The 22,748-nt window shown below is 39.3% G+C and overlaps 1 protein-coding gene across 1 annotated transcript in view; it reads right to left on the reverse strand.

Moving 5' to 3' along the window:
- Positions 1–252: 252 nt before the first annotated feature.
- The window catches only part of PDZRN4 (PDZ domain containing ring finger 4), a 101,225-nt gene continuing 78,729 nt past the window's right edge, over positions 253–22,748 (reverse strand). Inside the window, exons 4-8 of the mRNA XM_026050288.1 lie at positions 17,066–17,164; positions 15,128–15,190; positions 11,829–11,930; positions 8,064–8,180; positions 253–2,084 (exon numbers count right to left, since the gene is read on the reverse strand). Coding sequence (XP_025906073.1) covers positions 558–2,084; positions 8,064–8,180; positions 11,829–11,930; positions 15,128–15,190; positions 17,066–17,164 — 1,908 coding nt within the window. The 3' untranslated portion in view covers positions 253–557. The remainder of the gene's footprint in view (positions 2,085–8,063; positions 8,181–11,828; positions 11,931–15,127; positions 15,191–17,065; positions 17,165–22,748) is intronic.

The following is a 22,748-nucleotide window of genomic DNA, read 5'->3' on the forward strand; positions in this document are numbered from 1 at the left end:
ACATAACACAGGAGAATTGCCCACCTACACTTTACTTGGACAAATACAACTGCAATTTACAGGTTAAATGTACTATAGAATGTGTTGTTGGAAAAAGGTCATTCTTATCTATATGATGGAATGTGGCATATGATTTATTAACAGATGCAATGTAAGATGTAAAACTTTAACAACTTATTAAGCCAAGGATACAGTATAAAGCATTTTGTTTTGGTATTGTATTGTTACTAAAGTAGAAAAAAGAAAGCTAGAGAAATAAATCCAGATCTTAACTTACAGGATATGTACTAGGTTAAGAAAGTAATTGGCTTCTCCATTTTTTTGTTTGTTTTTGTTTTTCTTTTTTTTTTATACAAATGAGTAATATGAATATATTGCAGGATAAAGAAAGACCGCCAGATAAAGAAGGTACCATTATATGAAAAACAAATGAAAAATTACTTGCTTACAAAACAGGCCAAACTATAAACAGTCACAAAATATATAAAAATGCCACATTGAACGAGGCAATCGTATTCTACCTAAACTGGTAGTACACTCTCTGAAAGAAGTTGTGTTCATACAGTAGTAACTGATAGAAAGGCATTGTGCACTCTTGTGCCATCTGGAGATTTAGCACCATGTGTCATCAGTTCTTGTATTGTCATCCAGTTGTCCAAGATTTTCTTGTTTCTCCTCTTCATCATCTTTTTGTGACTCAGTTCAATAATGTTAATTTCCTTCTTGCCCTCACTGCCACTCTGTGGACTTTCCTTAAGACATTCCAGCCTGCTCCGCATCATGAACTCCCGCCGCCTCCTCTGCTCCTTAGCTCTCACCAGATGTTGCTTCCTCTCTTCTTTGCTCCAGTAACGACCCATCTTCATTTCACTCATCGTATCATCATCTGTCGTCATCCCGCTGCGCTCTTCTTTTATTTTTAAGGCACGTTCCTTCAGGATTCTGTCTCGAACTGGTCTCTTTGTGATATACCTTGTCCCATCGCTCCTTATTTTCACTTTCCATTCCATCTTGGGCTCTGCACACTTCTGTGAGTCTTTGCACATGCTCACCAGGCTGAGCTGGCTTTGGGCATACTCCACAGCAGATTTCTGCTGGATCAGCTGCATATAACTTTGATAATGCTTTGCATGAGCTGGTATATTCCCATACCTGTACGAAGAGCTGTGATATGGAGACAGGTAGGGAATGTGCTCAGTGCTCTGCTTTTCTTGGTCTGTGAATTTTCCACTCTCTGAAGCCAGCAGTGTATCCTCAGCAGCACTGTTTTGCTCACTGACTTTGGTTTTGGATGAGGTTGCCTCTCTGCTGCTTGGTCCTGAGGACAACTGATTAGCTGCGACGGTGCTCCTCAGGTTTTTCCTGTTGGTGATGCTTATCATCCTCTGGAGGGAGTTATCTGGGGAGCGCTCTACGGTCAGTGGAGTGCTCCTGCAGCTTTCAGCTGTGTTGTATGCACTGGAGCTGTCCTTGTCAGACTTCTCAGGGTGCTCCATGATATCATCCAGTTTGCCTCTTTGCACATCGACACTGGTGTTATAGTTCCTGAACCCTTCGTCATGTAAAGCCCAAATGTCTCCGTATTGATCCCTCACCTTTTGAAGCCGGTGAGCTTGCATAATACTCTGACATTCCAGTTCAATATTCCTCAGTTCCTCATTGAGTAGCTGCAGCTCGTGCTCCACCCCATCTTGCTCTGTTCTCTTGCACTCGATCGTGCTGCTTGAGTAATACAGATCATACTCCCCGTGGTTTCGAATCTTGCACTTCAGTTCCAAGAGCTGCCGAAACCTTTCACACTCCTCATTGGAGTTTCCTACGAAATCAGATTCAATGTATTCTCCAGATACAAAGCTTTCATTGCACTGGAGTTCCACACTTCCTAATGTGTCTTGGCTCTGACCCAGCTTCCGTTTGCTCTGCAGGGTAGCACTGTTCTGCTCCTCTGGTGCATTTTCTTGCTCTGAACTCTCATCATTACGCAGACTTTCATCTGTGGGTCCCACCCCACTGTCCTTCTCGTGGTTGTTGGATGATGAGGTTGCTGTGTCTGTAGTGCCTTCTTCTTCTTCATGCTTCTTTGGCTAAAATAATGAGCAAACCAAAATGATTATCAAATGCAGACCCATTATTACACGAGAGTATTTTCCAGCTCTGTTTTGCTTAAACAGCTGGGATCTGATTTAAGCTGAATTAAAACAGAACACTAAATAGCACTCCTAAAGCTATCAGTTTTTAAACATTTCTGAGAGTCATGCTGTGGTGGCCATGCTGACTGAAATAGATGAAGTGCAGCACTAGTGACATATCTTCTAAACTCCGGAAAGAAACATTCCCCTCTCTATCTAGGCCATCTCTTTGCAGTGTTTAAAGATAATGATCTCCAGATGGTGCACTGTTTTTGACTCTGGATCATGGTCAGGGACTGTATCATAAAAAAAAAAAAAAGAAGAAAAAAAAGAAAAAAAAAAAAGTAGAGCAAGTAGCCAGTCAAACTATGACTCTAGGGCAATCTAAGAGAGTGCAAAGAGACTGTTTGCATCCCCAGGGCATTTTCATTTTAACCAATAAACTCCTTGTGTGCTACATGAAAACTGGCATGGTTAAAGCCTGAAGAGTCCTTTCCACTATACTTTCCACATCTTCCCTTCAATGATTTTTTGCTTAAAGATTGTTCTTTCTGAGTTCCAGGATTTTTCTCAATAGACCTCTGTATTGCATCCTTGAGGATCATTATTGTTCCCTAGCTAGAGTTTACGTTCCTTAGAAATAAAAACAGCCTTTTACTATTAAGCGCAGAACAACACTGAGTGCTTGCCATTGGCAAAATGTCAAGCTTTGAGGCTGTTATTTTTGTAATTCACTTTACACTCATTGTACCTAACCTATTTATATTCTTTTAATTCAAAATAATGCTTCTGTAAAGGGTGCATGCTCTTTCTTTTTCAAACTGCATATGCAAAAGCATTCCTCCTTCTTCACCTTATGGAGTAATTACCAAGACTGCAATTTATATAGCCTGTTCTCCAAATATCTAAGTACACATAGCACCAACCAAATGCTTTTTCCCTTTTAGGAGGTATAATTACAAAATTATGTGTAATGGAGTAATAATCAAGGGAGAAAACAGGTACAGTGAATCCAATGAAAAGGAACCAACTCGAAGAGGTCACTGTCATAATAAATTCTTTTTTTCCTACTTTGATAGACAGTAAAACAGGATGAAAATATGTCTCCTATCTTCTCAGTTCTCTCTTCTTCAACTTGGTCTCTGTGATAGCACACACTTCAACTGCTTTTCTTTGCTTAGTTGTTACGGAAAAAAAAATGGCCTAGTCTCAAAAAACAAAAAATTACGTGGAAATGCAAAGTAAGAGTGGAATAAAATAAATTTTGAATGAAATACAACACCAGAAGAATTCGTTCTGTGTGACAGACTAGTTAAAAATCTCTGAAAGGTTGTTTTAGCAATTTCTCAATCTCAGACAAGACCAGTAAAGAAAAGTTCTCTTTACAATAATAGTGTACATTTGACATCCATCCTTATGCACATATAACATATGATGATAAAATATGCGATAAACCTATAATTCTCATGCAGCATATAATTCTCTTGGCAGCAACATATGTACTCTGTCAACTTCTATCCCTCACTCTCCCCAAATGGAGGAGAAATTTAAACATCAAGAGAAGTAGACAGGGGATACTTTTTATTCAAGAGCTTGTATAAACGTTCACTGTATATTGATGTTGTAGGATCAAGTTCTTTTGGAAACTGTATTTTAATTCTGCAATGGAAAAAGATGAACTTTCATGAAAAATCTGCTAGTTTCTAAAATTTACAGGTATGCTTTTTTCTCTACCAGATATCCTCTCAGATATATTTACTTATCCATTTAAAAACAAAGGTATCTTGGCTTCATTGAAAAATGGAATATAAAGAATAGTACAATTAGAACTCTGAATAACTTAAGCCAATATGGAGTTTCTCTAAACTTATCATTTACTTCTTTCTTTACTCAGCTAACAAATTATTGTGAAAGAGCATAAATCAATTGGAAGATTTTTTAAGGCTTTTGTCTGAAGTAGATGCAGGTACATTTCAGAGAGTAGCTGGAAGAGTGGTGGGAATGCAATGTCTTCTCACACTACCTGCTTTTCTCACGAGTTCCAAGTTTTTTATTTTGCAGAGAAACAAAACTAAATGTCTGCAAGATTATTCATGAAATTAAAAGCACCCAGAAAGCAGCCCAGTGGCCGGGACATTCACTGGGAATCCTGGAGATTCAATTTCATCTCTGAAGTGAGTGCCACTGTGTTAGCAATTTTGATTCCTTCCTTCATGTCCTTTATAGCTGCTCCTGTTTATATTGATCTCCTCTGCCTCCAAACCTCTCAGCAGAAAACAGACTGCAGTCTGGGTCAACTATACCCCAAGTGAGTGCACCAGCCACCACACTGTGCAGCTCATTTCTCCCTGCTTCACAAAACACAGCTTACACTTGGGAGAACAGCTCCATCAGACTGGGAGAGCCCTCCTGCAGAATGGCCACTGACGTGGGCACCTTCCCCAAGTGCAGGGCTCCATCTACACTAGCAGATGAGGAGTCCACTCTCCGTCTTGCAGGAGAAGCGGCATAGCTCAACTTGTATCCATATGACGAAACTCATCTTACCCCTTAAAAACAGGTGACATCCATACAGTATCAACATAGTTACTTAGCTGAGCTGCATGATGCTACCAGAGCTTTCCTTCTTGTCTCCAGCATGGTGCTGCGTCATTAAACAAGTGTATGTGTGGGCACCACTGAAAAGTCTCTTAAGGTATCTATTTACATCGCTAGGTGTTGAGAGAGACTTCACAGTTTGCTATCAACACTTTCAGAATTTGTGGTTCTTATTCTACACACCAGTTTTATCAACAGTTTAAATTTTGCTCCCTCAAATTTCATTTGATCTGGACTGCATGAACAGAATATGCTGTCATCTGTTCAAGTTAGATTAAGCATAAATAATACACACAACATCTGCATAAAAAACATACAAAAACCAGCAAAACCCATTTTTCTTCTCTGCTAAAACCCAAAGGTTGGGATGGATTTGACCAAATATAAACACCTGGCATATGGGCACCTAGGTGTCAGGGAGCCCTGACATTCATATTCTCTGCATTCAGACTCTTCTAATCATAAAGCAGACATCCACTTTTAGTTAAATCCTTTACCAAGATATGAATATAGGTAATTAATTCATTTATGAAGACTGAAAATAATATAGGCATTTATTGCCATTTACGTATTGGGGATGTATTTAAAAAAAAATCCACTGTGACTGAAATAAGAAAAGCCCCTGGTTTTTCTCTTTAGCAAAGCTCCTAAATGTGTGCAGACTGAGAAATCTTTTCCAACATGAGATTATTTTAATCTTATTTTGAAAGCTAATAGACCTAATCAAGTTCAGTGCCTTTTGAAGAACAGTCTCCAATGATCAATCCGTTGCTTTTGTCAATGTTATCTATTATCTCTTCCCAAACAAAGTGTTTGTTTTCAAACATACATTGTCAATCTCTTGCACAATTATTTCTCTTTGAAATACCAAAGGGTTCGGTAGGCCCCATCTTTGCAGTGAAAATGCAGATAATGAGAATGTGAAGCTGGCGGTGTGTACAATCAAGTAATAAATGAACCTCAAAAGATTCTGCATTTCAGCTCCAGTAAGCATTAATGCCTATAAGAATGGCTAATCTTGCAGGAATTCAGGCACTGTCTGGTCTCATTTTACTACTTTTGATGTATATTGGGGCTCAAGACCTAGGTTGTGACTAAAGTTTGAAAACAGTCAGATTCAGTTGAGGATTTTAGTAAATCTGAGCTCTCTGGTCAGTCTCTGTCAATGAAAGTGAGACTGGCCACACTTACAGGAACCGCCAGTCCCCCAGCACTAGTAGGTATAATATTCGACAGGCAAAATATGAGATACTCAAGTCATGGGGGAAGATAGGGACTGATTTCACTGGTGCACTAAAGCGGAAAATGTTCTCTCCCAAAAGAGTTTTCCCTCCAGATATTTTCTCTACATTACAGCTACGAATATATAAGAACGGATTATTTTAACCAATTCTTTCATAATAGGTTTTGATATATTTTGTAAAACTGATAAGAATTTCTGCATGGCAAATGTTTGGTATTCTTCTGAAAGTTATCTGTGCTGCACAATTAGCAGAGATGCTCTAGCGAAAAAGAAATACAATAGATTATAAGAAATAGAGAACTACATCTTTCCTCTAGGATTACTGAACTGCACTAAACAGAAAAGATACAATTCTTGATTAAATTCTATAGTGGCTCCAAAAACCATATGTAAAAGATATGACTATCTACTTAATTCTTTGCCATTTTTCTATTACAAACTCTACAGTTCTTTTCCTGTGACAGGAGAGGTTAAAATGGCATTCTCAGTATTTTCAGTATGTTCAGTATGTTCAGTATGTTCAGTAAAACACACTCATATTTGGAAGGATATTCTGCAATAATGTGCATTCAGTGCAACAGCCCAAGAAATTCATGATGACAGATGATCGCAAAGCCAGAGGACTGTGTTCTGGTCTCAAAAATTATGGCTGGCACTGGGGTGAAATCTCTACGGTCAGCCAAAGAGCTTGAAGCTCTTGAGCTTGGATACTTTGCGTAAGAGCGTTTCATCACTCCAGTTGTATTGTGATTCACCTCAGGAAACTGCCAAGCTCTCCCAGCCTAGCAAGGAGTAAAGAACATAGTTTTCTGATTTGCTGAGTCACTCCAATGAGTTCAGAAAAAGCAGAAGCTGTCACAAATTACAGATATCCCATTACACATCATGCTGCATTTGGCTGATTTGATTACTCAGCAAAAGGGCAAAGAAATGTCTGGCTGTCCTTGAATTACTTCAAACAGTCCAACATCAGACACCTGCAGAGAGCAAGTAACCGTAATTTCTTCAAGTACAGCTCTCTCTACAGTAGAATAAATGGGGAAGAAAAATGGGGAAGAAAAAAGATCAGCTACTTTGTGGAACATCAAAATTCAAGAGCTAACACTATCCAAATCCCAAATTCATCGAAAAGCCAGTTTCACAATACCATAGGAATGGATGTTCACAGCTGTGAAGCGATTTCAGAGGCCTGGCATGTTGCATGAAGGACTAAAAGGGGGTTGTAGTTAGACATGCTCAAGAACTTTACCCCAAAGTGGATGTTTCTATGAAAACATTATTGTGCAAACTTAAATGCTTTGCCAAGAACTAGCATTCTCTCCAAAAGAAAATACGTGGATGCTCAAGACAGCAATTTTGATTAAGAAATTTTAAAAGATGCCACTTCTCAGGACAAAGCAGGAGACAGTGCAGTAGTTGACGCATTTACCTGGGAAAGCGAGCTTTGGATCCCTGCCTGCAAAAGGGGCTGGAACTGAAAGGCTGCTATAAATTCTGTTGCAAGGCTCCCTTCAACTCTGACCGGGGGGCTATTCTACTTTGTTCAAATACTATAACACTTGTAAGATCAAGGATTTGAAATCATGATCATATTCTAGATAGGCAACAGCTACCATCACTAGCTAAGCTATTCTGTCAGTGTCTCTGTTTAACATCTCTAACATCTCTTCCCTCTTGTTTTAAAGTAGGATTACATACTCTCTGGTTTAAGGGTTGGCTATACCTTGTGTATGTACAAGAAGAGGCACCTGTCCCAGTTTGGAGCTCTAGATTCAACTTTAATACAATCTATTAAAAATAAAAAATGACATAAAATATAAACCAGAGGCGATAAATATGAGAACCCAGCAAAAAGTGAGAAATCTACACTTCTTATCTTGCAGCTTTCTAAGTTGTTTGTTAACATGTCATACTTGGTCTTAATATCTACTGTTGTTCTTTCCTTACCTACACCGTAGTGGCATTTACAGCACTTTAGAGACAAAGCTCTGTCAAATCCTCTGACTCCATTATATACTGTACCATTTTATTCTCTATTAATAAAAAAGTATACTTAGTAAAATTTTAAATGACACATTTAGTAGCAGTCCTACCTGCTCCACCTCATTGGCTGTGTACTGCATCGCTTCATTATGCTGCTCCTCCAACATCTCTAAGTTTAACTCCTCTAAGAATTCATTCCTTTCATCATCCAGCCACCCTTCCTCCAGCTGCAAAGAATACATTAGTACATTATATTATGTTAGCAAGGCCGCATGCTAAAACAGGGTAAACCCAAATGGCAATGCTTGACTAGTTCTTTTTATCATAATGATTCTCTTCAGAATGCAAGGCTGCAGGAGTTCACTTCTCAAAAAGGAAAAAGAAAAAAAAAAGGATAAAAAATGGAACTCTCATGCCTTTTATCCTTTCTTGAAACAGTATGACTGATTTTCTCTCATAATGAAGGAAACTGCACAGCACAGACATTATTTCCTTTCAAAAGGTATGAAAGGCAAAGCGCATAATCCTGAAGCTGTCATGTTCATTACCTCCAAGAGCCCAGTGCTGAAAGGACTGGGGAGTTACTAATAGGGCTGTGAGACAATTGGGCTCTTTCCATTAACAACCCCTGCCCCAGTGTTGCGCCTGGGTGCCAGGATCTCAATAGAAGCCTTATGTTGTATTTCTGTCACAGTTCTCTTATTGATCTGCCAGGTAAACAAACAAACAGAAAAGGGAGCTTGAACGAGGCAGTGACTTGCAGAGTGCCTGGGAGGAAGTCTTATCTGCTTGTTTCTTCCTAAGGTTAATACAGTACATTAACATTTAGTGAACATAACATTAAAAAATGACATATAGGGACACTAAGTTTTCCTAGACCTACAACCTTCCCATCTTTCTAAACTGCTAAATAGGTGCACTTGGTCTCCAAGCCTCCTCTTGCTATTTTGCTCACTGAGCACACATGTGCACACGGCATACACCCATTTTTACTGGTAATCACTTGCCAGATGGTGTGTTGAAAACAGTATGTTTTCATACTGTTCATACTGTTCATACTGTTCATACTGTTTCATACTGTCTGTGTCACTCCTGGCTTTAACTAAAGGAGAAGGATTGGAAAGAAACACTTTCTGTTTTGCCACTGGTGATGGCATCAGTAGAACTGCAGAATCACAGAACCACAGAATGGTTGAGGTTGGAAGGGACCTCTACAGATCAACTAGTCCAACCTCCCTACTTCAGCAGGGATGCCCTAAGCATGTGGCACAGGGCGGCATCCAGGTGGGTTTGGAAGACCTCCAGAGAAGGAGACTCCACAGCCTCCCTGGGCAGCCTGTTCTAGGGCTCTGCCACCCTCACAGGAAAGAAGTTCCTCCTCCCATAGAGACGAAATTTCCTGCATTTTAATTTATACTCAATACCCCTTGTCCTGTAACTAGCCACCACTGAGAAGAGTTTGGTCCCATCCTCTTTACATTCTCCCTTTATGTATTTATCCATATTGATCAGATCTCCTCTCCATCTTCTCTTCTCCAGCCTAAATAGGCCCAGCTGACTCAGTCTTTCTTCATACAATAGATGCTCCAGTCCCTTAATCATCTTTGTTGCTCTAAAGAAGCGTGACAAAGAGATGGCAAAGGGTACTGTAAGTCCCAACAATTCCAAAGTAAGAGCATGTGGGCCAACACAGCGCTGGTCCACAGATGCCAAAATGAAGAGTTAAACCAGATCAGCAAGCAGTAGTTTGAAGGTACACAAACAGTGATTGATGCTGTGTGGTACTTTTAACTGCATATTGGTAGGACATCACTCTGAATATTTCTCTCTCAAACTCTGACGTGTTTTTGCCTGTGCAAATTAACTCTTTTCTCTTATAAAAAACAGAAACCTTCCACATTTTTCCTTGGCAAAGCTATCTTTCAAGTGTTTGGGATTGCACTTAGTGCTTTTTTTGTTGGCATTTAATCTTTATGCTTGTCCTTTAAACCATCTTCTGAAATACCTTTCAGAAGTCACTAGTTTTGTTTACTTGTCGTGTTCATTTTTTTTTCCACAAAGAAAGGATGAACAGAGTTCTCTATCAGAAAGTGCCCAGCTGAATTTTCCATACTTGAGGAAATTGCAGGGCTTATCAAATCTGGAGCATGGCCACTTGGGTAAATCTGCTCCAATACCTTAATAAAGGGGAATTCTTGTGTTATGTTACAGATTTTAGGATAAAAATACATGGCTTAGAACATACGTCCATGGTATACATCAAGTGTACTTACACCACTGTGAACAGACATGCCTGTGCTGTTTGTTTATATATTGAACAGGAGCTTCTATGTACTGCCTGTGCTCTGCTTCAAAACTTAATTAAACATCAGTATTCACTGTGCAAATAAATGGTCAGAGGTGTCCCTCCCTGTCACTGAATGAATGTGCTCAGCAGTCAATCTTCAAGATTGCAATACTGCCATTACGGTTTTCTATCTGAAAATGAAAGCTTCCTTAATCCTATATTCTCCTTTACCAGCAGAGTCAAAGCAACAATAGTTAGCTGAAATCAACTGTCTGAAGACAACCTGATTTCTGATATACTATTGCTTTTTCTTCAATTTTGCATAAATATGTTCTCAGAACATAAAAATTACACTATAACTAATAATAATAACAAAAAAAACAACACCCAAACACCAAAACATGCTTACACAATGAAAGCAGTGCCCACACAGGAAGCTATACTGGTCAAGGTAAATAATTCCTATCTTATATCGATTTCTTTTTCATACTGATCAATCTGAACAAACACAGAGGGTGACCTTTCCCTGGGCCAGAATTTTATAAGTGGGTGGTTCCCTACTGAAAAATATAGTATTTAGTAAGAATCCTAAGAGTACTGTTGAACTGACTCCTTCAAAACTTACTCAGATTTCATGGGGGCTTTTGCAATATAAACTGATACATAGCTTTTTCTTTTCTGTATTGTATTACCAGTTTTATGGAAACTGTTTATGCTGCTGAAAAAAACATAAAGGAAATGAGTGCTGAAACTGTGACTCTTGTATAACTCCTGGAATAAAGTAGAGATTCCAAATGTCACTGAAATTACTCTCACTCAGTTTAATCTATACAGAGTATGCAGCTACCGAGGCTGAGAAATATCAGATCAATAGCACGAGAGACAAATGGCAACATAACTAACTTCGCTTGAACTGCTGGCAGATGGAGAGAACAGTGACAACATAATGTCTCTTTCACTTTGCAATGGGTTATAAACGGAATATAAAGGGAAGTACAAACAGTACTCTTATTTCACTGCTACCAACATACCACTTGTCATGTACAAGCAACTTTTTGCTTATACAAACAAAACGTAACAAACCCTTTTGTTCTGAAAAAAATAGATTCAAGCTTGCTGAATAGTACCATAATGAAATTCCTACTATTAATCCTTAAATGAATAGCTTATGTGTACACTTAAAAGTGCATAAGATAAGAAGACCAGCAGTTTGCTGTATACCAATATAAATGACAGAAGTAAGTACAGGAAATATATCCCCAAAAAACCCAAGAAACATTAGATAAGTAACATGCACTTTTCAAGTTCTGCTGCGTACTTTACTAATAATTACTGCTGTCAGCTGTATTTGTATATCTGCTTAGTCTACCTGCTGCAAAAAGAATTGCTTAGCTTTGGGCTAACAAACCCTAGTAAATATCACATTATTTTCTTTGTTGGTGAGGAAATAGCAAAGCTCTGGAATTATCTTTTTCCTTCTTTTGTCAGGAACTTTAGCATTGCCATCTCTCAGCTGTTCATTACTTATAGTGGCAGTGAATGTACAGCATAATGTGGATCCTAGCTCAGTGCATCTCTTCAATCTAACCTGCATCTCGGGCCTCGCGACCAGCAACACAATTTTCTTGCATTCATCGCTGGAGAGCAATGCCACTGCCTCTTCCCGATTCTGGACATCTTGGCCATTTATCTAGAAAACAAATGAAAGGGGCACATTAGTTTCTATTTCCACAAAGCAACATACAATAAAGGGCAAATATCAGCTCATTTGTGGTGAATGTATGGACAAGGAGGCTCACGCAATGGGCTCGTCTTCAGCCCCTCAGTGGTAAGTGCCTTCACTCAATTATGCGCTTACTGTAAGAGCTGTATCGATCGTTGAAGGATAGCGGACATCAGAGGAAGCAGTTATGTTCATAAATGTCCAACCTGCGCCCTGCTAACATACATCTAGCAACACAATTAACCAGCCTCTGACAGGTGACGTTCATCTTTCTCCGTTCAGAGTAATGGAAGTGTCACTCCGAGATAATAGTGCTGGTGGAAGCAAGACTGGTAATGCTACAGCTGAAATCAGTCATACTGTAGGCTTGTAGAGAGCCAATTAGAGAGCTACAGTATTATCTCTCACCAGGCAATACTTACAGGCCACTGCTTATTGCTCTCCCATTTAATCATTTTGTATTTGTGTGTCCAGCTTAGCACCCAGAACCACGCAATACACATGCATCCCTCTCACAAGGGGATAACCAAAATAAAAGTAGTTCAGCAGTAAGAATGTGCTTCTCTTGGTATCTTTCTACAGTTTTGTCACTACATTTGAACAATTGTGTTCATGACTACATTGGAACAAATACATTTTGTACTGTCCAAAAACCCTACTCAAGGGAATTAAACTCCAAACACAAATGATATTCTCCATATGTATTCAGTTTGGTCCAATTTTCAGCACAAGAACTGGGTTATTTTCACTCTAGCAGCCAAAAACGCATGGTCTATTTGAAAAGGGATGAGAACAAAACTGGAAGACAGAAGAATCTGACCATTTGCAGGAAAACAACGCAGTATTTAGGTTTTCTGTAAGGGTTCGTTTTCAAGGTAGCAGGCACTTCTTGTCTGAACAGTACAGAGAAGGCTGTATGTCTTCACACATGCAGGTGCATAGCTAGACATCATGACTCAAAATCACAGTTTTCATCTAGATTAAATAAAACACCAGTGTTCCCTGACCATATAACTGGCAATCAGTGAAGCACTTGAGGCACTTCAAAGATTGCATGAAGGGATAATGGTAGTCAGTAGGAGACCAGGCAACCATCCGATAACACACACTTGCCCTTCGCTGGAATTAGGAGACACAGACCTGTGCCTACAGAGGCACAGGGACAGATCTTCAGCTCATGCACACAACACCATCAGTCTGAGGGACTGCTTGGGAGATGTGCATCTGCCAGGGTGGTGAGGCTGTGTGAAACCAGTGACAAAGTGAACAATTCCAGTCTCAAAAACCTGAGGAAACCTGCTACTCCCTCGTGAGATAGACCCAAAAGTACCCCTCACCTTTAACCGAAAGCCACTGGTACCTACAGAAAATGTCCCCCACTCAAGGACTCTGCTTTCTTCAAACCTTCACAAAATCCCAACATAATGTCAGTGTCACCTTCCATTTCTCTGAATTATCTCATCAATAAGAGCAGATAGAGAGTCAATACATTTTCAGAGATGAAAGTAAACCCCACATAACTCTCTGGGTGTTAACTTTAATGATCAAACTCATAGCTATATATCAGTGCTGACATTAAAGTAACGCTCTAGTCTACAAAGAGCACCACAGAATTACCTGTGCTTTCTCTCACCCTTGGAGTCTTCACTCACAAGTGAAATGAAATTTCATTAGAAACGCGAAAATGCTTGTCTGAACTCTACTTGGCTCTCTGTTTCACCCCAAAATTTTAGAAGAGGAAAGCAGCCAAAAATTAATGTATCATATATTTCCTTACTTTAAAAAATGCATAAAATGTGTTTAAAAGCTGAAATTACCATTGCAGCCTGTTTGTTTTCCTTGGTGGGTGTCCCTATTTATAATCATATCCCATAATGTGGCTACATAACCCTGAGCCCCACTGAAGGTTTTCCTGCCCTCTCACAGTGCATTTTGTGTGGGAACATACTCTGTACTGTGAATATTTGCTACATTTTCAACCACACAGAGAATAAAACAGCAGCCCCTAAACCAGCCCTGACATTAAAATTTCCTTTTTGAAATATCAGCCACTTTGGTAATCCAGCTTGTAGATCCTATTGTGCTCAGGAGATTAGCTAGATTCCCAAAGCTGATACCAAAGTAAAAAATAAAGCTACTGCTTTGAGCAAAGATGTTTCCTGTGGAAATGAAGGGACGGGAGGGAAGAATGATCTTGCAACATCCAGAAAGCCTGTGTGTCTAAATTAACGAAGAGCAATTACGGAGCTGTTTACTGAAAAGCAACCTGTCACTGCCAGTAGCTACTTCTGGGGATTAAGTGAAAAAAAGGTCAATATACAAGGGAAATCAACTGGAAAACAGGACTAGATGACAACAATACAGCAAGAAGTTTCCAAATTACTGGTTTCGGTAGTCACTTTGTGATTTTGTCACCATGGCAAAATGTGCTACTCTCTGGCAGTTCAAAACTGAAATCTACCATCATTCTAGCTATTTTCCTCTCTTTACAGCCAAACTGCCCTCCTTCCTTCCTCCAAACCTAACAGCTAGTCATCCTCGCTTGCTGGCACTGTGCCTTATTGTACGAAGTTATCTTAAGTAGCTGCAGGGGCAGCTTTTTACATGAGTGGATCAATAGAAACCCAAGGAGAAGAAAGGAGCCAAGATGGTGGATTAGCACAGAACTCAGAAAAGAAAAGATTTTAGTGGCAGAAAAAAGAAAATATTAACACAGATCTGATGAGCTCCCTCCACCATCTTCACTCAGGATCATCCTTTACTAACAGCACATCTTTTGTATGAAAAGTATATGAGGAGGTTTTACAACAATTTATACCATCAGTGAATTATCAGAAAATTTCTGACACCCACAGCTAAGTTTGCAGGGTCCCCATTTAGCATTTGGCATCGAGATGAACACAGGAAAAATGAGATTTGCTAATAAATGTGGCAAAGAAAGATGTAGAATACAGGAGCATGAGCCAGAACAAGTTTCTTTCTCATTTTTCAGTACATGCACCCTTGCTCCCAGCTATTGTGTTAAAAAACAGACAGACATGGATTTTCTCATCGATCACAGTAACAAAGAGAACTATCTTCCCTCAGTAGCAATCCTTAGAGAAAACAGCTCTGCATGTTTGTCTGAAGGGAGAGAGTTTAAGAAAAAGTTCCTTGTCACATACTTGCAAAATGCGGTCTCCTTCACGGATCCGGCCATCTCTGGCAGCAATGCTGTTCGGATCAACCTGCATAGGACAACATGCAATAACTGAATATGGAGAGATCTCTCCTGGAAATGAGCACACCTTCAGATTTTGAAACAATATCATTCCTTATTCTATGCAGAGACAGCTTATAGCTTTCTTCACAGTCATATAAACTTAGCGGTTCTCTGAATAATCACAGAAACTCGTTTTAGAGAAAAGTCTAATGACAGAGACGGTTAGGAATACGGAATTTTCAGATTAATATTTTTCTATGCCACCATCAGGCACTAGCCTTCAGCTGCAAGAGCACTAAGAATTAGTGACAGAATTCCTCTGCTTTGGAAATTCACTAGGGACTGGATTCCGAAGCATCTGATACCTCTATAAAAATGTGTCTGTCTTTAGGAAAGAAGCAAATTTACTTTTCTCTCACCAAAACATTTACTACTAAATGACTGTCTCAGTTATCTACCTGTTATTTCCTCGGGAATTCTGTAGCTCCCAAGGAAATAGAAAAAAAATAGCAAGATTATATAGATCATTCACATATTATATAGATCATTCACAGATTCTGTATAATAGTTCTGTTCTGAGTCAGTTAATTTTGAGTTAGCTTAGCTTAAATAGATGCTTAGGGCTCCATTAACAGTTTATCAAAGTCACTATAGCTCATCTCTGAGAAATGACCTACTGCTCATAGGGCAATTCTATCTATCACCTTTCCCTTGATGGTTATCTTAAATCATTTATTTTGCCTTATCATGCCATAAGCTATTTTTTCAAACCAAGCATTTTAGCTTAGCATTTGGTTTGCAGGTTACATCCTCTACAGCTGTTAGATATTATTTTCTTCTTGGGCATTGTCATAGGAAAAAAAATGACTCTGAAGTGCTTAATCAAGTATAAAAGACAATATAATTACATTCACTTAGAGAGGTTTGAGAGATTTCTACTGTGCAAGAAAAGCAGCAAATCTTGGATATAATTTTGTAGGGTATTAAAAGATTCCAGTAGTTTCTTTCTTTTCATGAGATGAGAAAATGGACCTTCATAGCAATACATCTGTTGGATGAGTTACTCTTGGGTAGTTTATATTAACTCTTTATTCTTGATCTAATGGTGAGTTTCTCAGATTCTTTGACACTGCTGCTGGCCTGTTATTGCACAACATTTTTCACTCCTGTTTCCATGCGATCTGCTTTACTGAGACACAGGAGGATTTCCTCTACCATTCATTCTGTCCATAAGCTTCAGCATATGGCACAACACGTCACACGAAGGTGACTAGTTTGCAATCCAAGGCATCCAGGACAGTCACCAAAAGGCTTGAACACTATTGAGTTCTTCTGCCCTGTTCTCCTGAGGAAGCCAAGAGAACCTGAGGATTCACCCATCTAAGGAGCCAAAATTCTAGCAAAAATATGAAAAGTGTTAAGATAGGTCAGTCTTTCTGACATATTCTCCTCCCAAGCTATTCTCTCCACCTGACATTCCTTGTGTGCATAGCATAACTTTAACAAAGAATAGAACTAATTAAATAATGATTAGACATTGTTTTGATTAATGAGGTTGCAACAGTGGGAGAATGCAGCAGGGTGTGGAGCAGGTTTTCTCCTTAAAAATTCTGCCTCATTTCCCACATAAGGACAAATTTATTTCACAATTCAGACCATGCTCAGACTCCTTTGTACTTCCCTATGTTGTAGTTAAAAGCATTCAGATTAAACAATCACACTAGTAATAATTACACTGCTTGGGCGACATAATTTAAGATGATAAATTAAATGAATTGGAAGTGACACAAGCTGGCTGATGGCCGATGTCTCTGCAGCCCGGGCTCAGAGCACTTGTTCTTATTTTCCCTATTGTGCTCCTCGTCTCCACCCCACACCCCTCCCACCATCCCGTATTTACCTCGCTCACATAGATGCCCGTGTCTTCCTCATCATCTGTTCTGTAACAGACCGTCAGCCCCAGCTTCTCTTGGCTGCCAATGCGGCACAGCTCCACCTCCTACAAGAAAACACACTGGCTCACATGATGGCTTTTAACAAGGATGGAGAAAAATGGGGAATACCCAGCTGGTGACACTCTCTTGCCCAGCCACTGAGAAGCAGCGATCTTTCCTCAACAAAGTTTTTCTACTGTATCTCAAGCTGCATCTTCGAAATAGGAAACGTTGGTTGATACTGCCTAGGCTCAAGAGACAGTATTTTGTGTGCATCTTCACGAAGAAAAAATACACCGTAAATTAAGAAGAAAATACCAATATATTGCAGATTCAGGCTAGATGGAAACAGTTCTGCAAGACAAGCCTAATCTGAGAAATATGGATGTGCATTGATTTTGCTGTTTTATTTTGGTTTATTTTGTTTTGTTTTTGCCTCTGGATAATAGAAGCTGACTTACAGCATATTACATAGTCATTTTAGTCCCATCAAACCAACTATTGATTTATAGGATAGAAGACAGACTGGCTACACATCAATCAATCCATGACACAAGTGCCAGTCTCTTCGAAGAGCAATCTAAGCCATAAAGCAAAAACACAGCCTTCCATTAATAGCATAATTCATTCTCCAATTCTGGCCCCAGTTTAGGGCCATAGCTTCAGTGTAGAAGTTGTTAGGGAACAGAAAGATGCTTCAAGGAATCTCCTGTGGAGCTGAACAGCCGTGGCGTCCTCCTCAATTGTGAGATGATGCAGAAAACACATTTTTAGTGCCAGATGTCCCAGCAGTGGCATCTCTTGAAAAGTGCAAGTTTTAGGGCAGATGGCACAGTGATAACTACTACATACACCCATCTGAGTTATGTGTCTTTGGGGTTTCACAGGGGAATCATTCACAAAAATGCAAAGCTGCACTTGGTTTGAACACTGCAGAACAAATAATTGCAATAATCTGCATGAATCCAATAACAGCGAGTTTTAGCTTGTTTGCAAATGTGGAACTTCAGCATATATTTAAAAGGAGTCTGCAAGTGACATTTGGAGCTTGACTGCTTCTGCATCTCATGGGCATGCAAGAACAGAAGAAACACATTGGTCCTTCACAATTGATTTACAGGCTGCAGCTCGGGACTCAACATGTGGGACAGTCGCAGAAGACTTGTGTGTGCCACAGGTCCAGCCCTTTACCCATGCTTTGGTTTCCAGACTGTGACACAGAGCTTGTTTCTTTCTGTTCCTCAGATAGGTCCTACAGATTAAGTCCGCAAAGGGCTATGGCATGCAGGGCTCGCTACCAACACCAACAGAGCTGTGGGGACCAGACGTCAAAACAACCCAATTTGCTGAAAAACGCCTGTATTTCACATATACAGTTAAATCTCTGAATGCTGGACCATCTTCATTTCAGTTCAATGCATATGATATAGTGGACTACTACGGTTGGTGACCCTGCTCCCTCATTAAGATATAGATCTACATGGGTTTAAATCACTTGCATAAACTATATAAACTTTACCCTGGACTTCTGACTTTCCATATTTTAATAAAACCGTAATAAAGTGTAAAAAAATCATAAAATCTGTAATATTATTTAGCTTTTTTAAACATTACAGGAACTTTAAATAGCTAATTGTGTGGTAACAAGTGGAATTAGTTACTAGCAGACATGTTAAATATCAGGTTTCAGAGAAGAAACACGGATCCATATTTTATTAAGAAAGAGAATTACAGTGACCTGATTTTGGCATTGGGAGCAAAGTATGTATGCGGAAGGGAGGCCTATTCAAAACCCATAATAATTGATACCTCCAGAGGGAAAGAACACTTGACTAGAACTGTAATATTAGGAAGGAATTACAGTAACAAAACGGCTTCAATTACAGCAACAAGGTACACTTTTAAGGAATAGAGAAGCTTGCGGTCCCTTGGAGGCCTATAAAGAAGCCTGAATACACCATAAAGGACTGAGACTGGGACCTTTAAATCAAGGCAAATGAGGAGACTTGCACAGGCTGAAATCCATTGACTTTCATTGTCCTGCCAGCAGAGCCTGGAATCTCCCCGCGCCGAGGCTGGACACAGACCCCAAGGATTGCTCTGAACATATTTTTTTTTCAGTCAGGAATGACCTTGAAGTTCTTGTGGATGATTTGTCTCAAAATGTTTGTTACTGTGAGGCTGTATGAAAGTTTCAGGCTGTGAGTGAACTAAATCCTCGTAGAGTGCTGCTTCTCTGAGCAGAAAAAAATGAACTATTTAGGGCATGAAAGAATGAAGCAAAATGAGAAAGATGCTAGAGGCCCCATCCCAGCAGCCTGAAAAGTTTGCCAAAACTCTTGTGTCTGGTGTATATCCACTGATTGCAGCGCACCCGGGCAGCCTGTGCATCCTGCAGTGGCCTGGCTTTCCCTTCTCTTGGTAACACAGCTGAGCTCCACACTCGGGAGTCTTGGGACTGCTTCTCATTTCCTAATGACTGCACAGGCAGCAGGCTGATGCCACTGTGGGGCTGAGGACACATAGCTGGAAATATCTGCAACTGAGACAGTGGTACTTGGTGTTAAAAGAGTAATAACTCCAATAAACATCTCATGGTTTTCAACCTAGACACAACCAGTATCTCATTCATTTCTGGGGAGGTGATGAACAATGTCTTTTGGTTTGTATGGGAGTCATTTGAGATATTTGTTTTTTATCTACCATGTCTCTGCACTACTAACCTTATGGCATCTTCTTTTGCAACAAACGTGACATTAATATTAAAAAAGCCATGAATATCATAGTATCTCTTGAAAACTGAAAACTACTTTGCATGAACAAACTCTGTCTTTAGCTAATGGTTGATAAGCACATCTTAAACAACTTCAACAGAGCAAGAGTGACCTGAGAAACCAGAAAATCTGGTCCATCACGATAAGAAGTATTTGATATTGCATTCAGTAACAGATTTTTGTTGTTGTTTTCTTCCCTACTGGTCTTTAACGGAAGAAACAGTAAGTTTGGCAGTCATTAATTTGTATGGATGTCATTCCCTTCTTTTAAACCCTCTTTGATAAACCCACTTACGTACACATGCACTTACATTTTCTTTTTCTTATTTCAAGTTTTGGATTTTCTGCCTGTGCAAGTGGGGACTTAAGTTATTGTCTTCAAAATTCAGCATTTTAAGAATACGTGAGAAACAATATTTGGGGATTCATGAAGTGCGCTGACAGACAGATGGTGAAAGGAGCGGGACTGAGGAGAGGGCTCAGGAGATGACAGCCTCCCCCTCTTCTGGGCACTCCGGGGCAGCCGCCTCTCAACATGAACAGTATTCTGCTGCCAAGTGACAGAAATCAATGCCAAATCATTAAATCTTTGACTCGCTTCTTTACTGTCTGTGCACAGAGCAATAATTCACCGTATTACTACACTGAAGACAATATTTCAAAGTGTTTTGCAATGCATGTTTCTTTTTAAAAAACATATAGGGAAACTGATTTAAAGACCAGCCTGTCTGGAAAGATTAGGATGCAGGTAGCCCTCTTCTCCATGGAAAAGATTGCAAAGAGATGGAGGTTACGCTCACAAAGGGCTGAAAACAAGTTATATTGTTTATCCTCTGAGGTGATGAGGTAGTCTCTGGTTCCTGGTTAGAGGCCATCATTCGCTTCAGGGATGGAAAACCAGTTTACAGGCTGTCAGCCTCAGGAGACACAAGATGAAACTGGGATCTGTCACCTCTTTGAAGAGGAAAGCTAGGTTAATGCTGTCATTTCTTTCAAATGGTGGGGAAGTAGTTTATAAATGTCACCAACTGGGCTGCTGACTTTCTAGAATTGATAAAAAAGAAGTGAAGGGCTATTAAAGAAGACCTTGTAAGTTTTGATCACTTGGTTTTAGTGGGTCCTTCTACTAAATGCTACATTAAAAAGAGTAAAGCTGCTTGTCTGCTAGAACACAGACCAAAAATTGTCCAATAACTGTCCTTGAAGAGTCTTTTAAGGGCAGAAAAAACTCTGAATGCTACATTGTGCCCCCTTAAACTGGAAAACAGATTACCACCTAAGAAGGAAGTTGGTAAAGAAGGATCTTGCCTCAGCCAGAAGATGCTGGTACAAGCTATTCATCTGAAGATACTTTGCTGTATGTATACTTTAACAGTATGAACAAAAGCTTATTTTCCTCCATTTTCCCTTGGCAAATAAGGCAAAAAAAATGTACAGTCCAATAGGACTGTACACACTAAGCTCATGTCATTCTTACCAGTCCATCTGCAACTCCCATTCACAGGACAGGAGCTGACCACAGTCTATAGAAGGGCTTCTAGTGCTCAAAATGTACAGGACACCAGGCAGTTTATATAAATCTCAGAGACTGCACAGGCCAGCATGTAAACCTAATCGTTATTAATGGTAACAGCTATAACGGACAACTTCATTGAGTGAGAAAAGTTAGTTTATCTGATATCTACAGAAACTGGAAGCTGGAACAGAAACGAGGAAAATATTACTATTTTTGCTGAATTTGAACTCCTATGTTCACAGAGACAGAGACAGCAAAGACATCGATGCAACAGAAAGAAACGTAAAAAGGGAAAAAAAAACATAGAACAATAACACTGCCATAGCAACGACAGAGGAAGAACTTGTTGATAGAAGTAACTGGTTGGAAGACTGAGAAAAATGCTGATAAACCACTGGGTGCATCTTAGATGAAGTGTTTGATGAAGTGAATATGTTTGAGATTCTTCCCTATATTGAAGAGAACTTTCTCTGTATTCTCAAGTTCATGATCATTTTGAAAAACATTTAATAAAATATTGCCCTTAGAAACAATTTCTTCACAAGTTTCCTGAAAATATTTTCTTTCTCTAAGACAAATTAAAGCTTTGACTCATCAAAAATTTTCCAACCATTGGCATTTCCTGATGTAGGTTCAAAAATAACTAAAATGCTAAACAGAGACTTTAATATTAACAAAATCGTACAATTTAATTAAAAGTCTTAGAAACATAAATTGAGAATCTATTCAGCTGCTTTCTGTGGTCATATCATGTAACATTTTGTGATCTGTTTTTCTCGTCTGTGAAGAACAGACAGTAGTGGCAACATCACAAGGGTATCATGACAAAGGAATAAATGACTACAGAGTGCTTGAAAGACACTGTAGAAATATCTGAAGTACCCTATGCCCTTATGGTATTCCCTTGCTGTCTTTATAGCAATTGTTGCACACGAGTAAAAGGACCAAGAAAGACTATCAAAATTGTAATAGCTATTGTGTTCTCTGCACCTGTACAGTATATCAGAGTAATGGGTCCCATGAACTCTGGTAACACCATTAGAGGATGCAGTGTAGAATCAAATACAACATAATATTTGCTGTGAAATGGATGACATGCAATCATTTCAGCTAACGTTTAAGTCCTCATTACAAAGATAAAATAATCTCACAGACTAGATATAGTAAGATTAAAATAGCAGGTTAATTTTGTTCAGTGCTCCTCTTCCACACAAATGTGTTATTTTACGATGTATGGTTTTATTTCAGGGTGTGTATTTTTACAACATGGAAATGTAGAAGATCCCAAACACACTGTGTTTATAACACACTCAACTAGCTCAACCCTTAGCATTGACCAGCATATACTTTAAAGTCCGT

This window comes from Nothoprocta perdicaria, unplaced genomic scaffold (genome assembly GCF_003342845.1).
Source record: "Nothoprocta perdicaria isolate Ctin4 unplaced genomic scaffold, notPer1 scaffold_67, whole genome shotgun sequence".
Classification (NCBI taxonomy): Eukaryota; Metazoa; Chordata; class Aves; order Tinamiformes; family Tinamidae; genus Nothoprocta; species Nothoprocta perdicaria.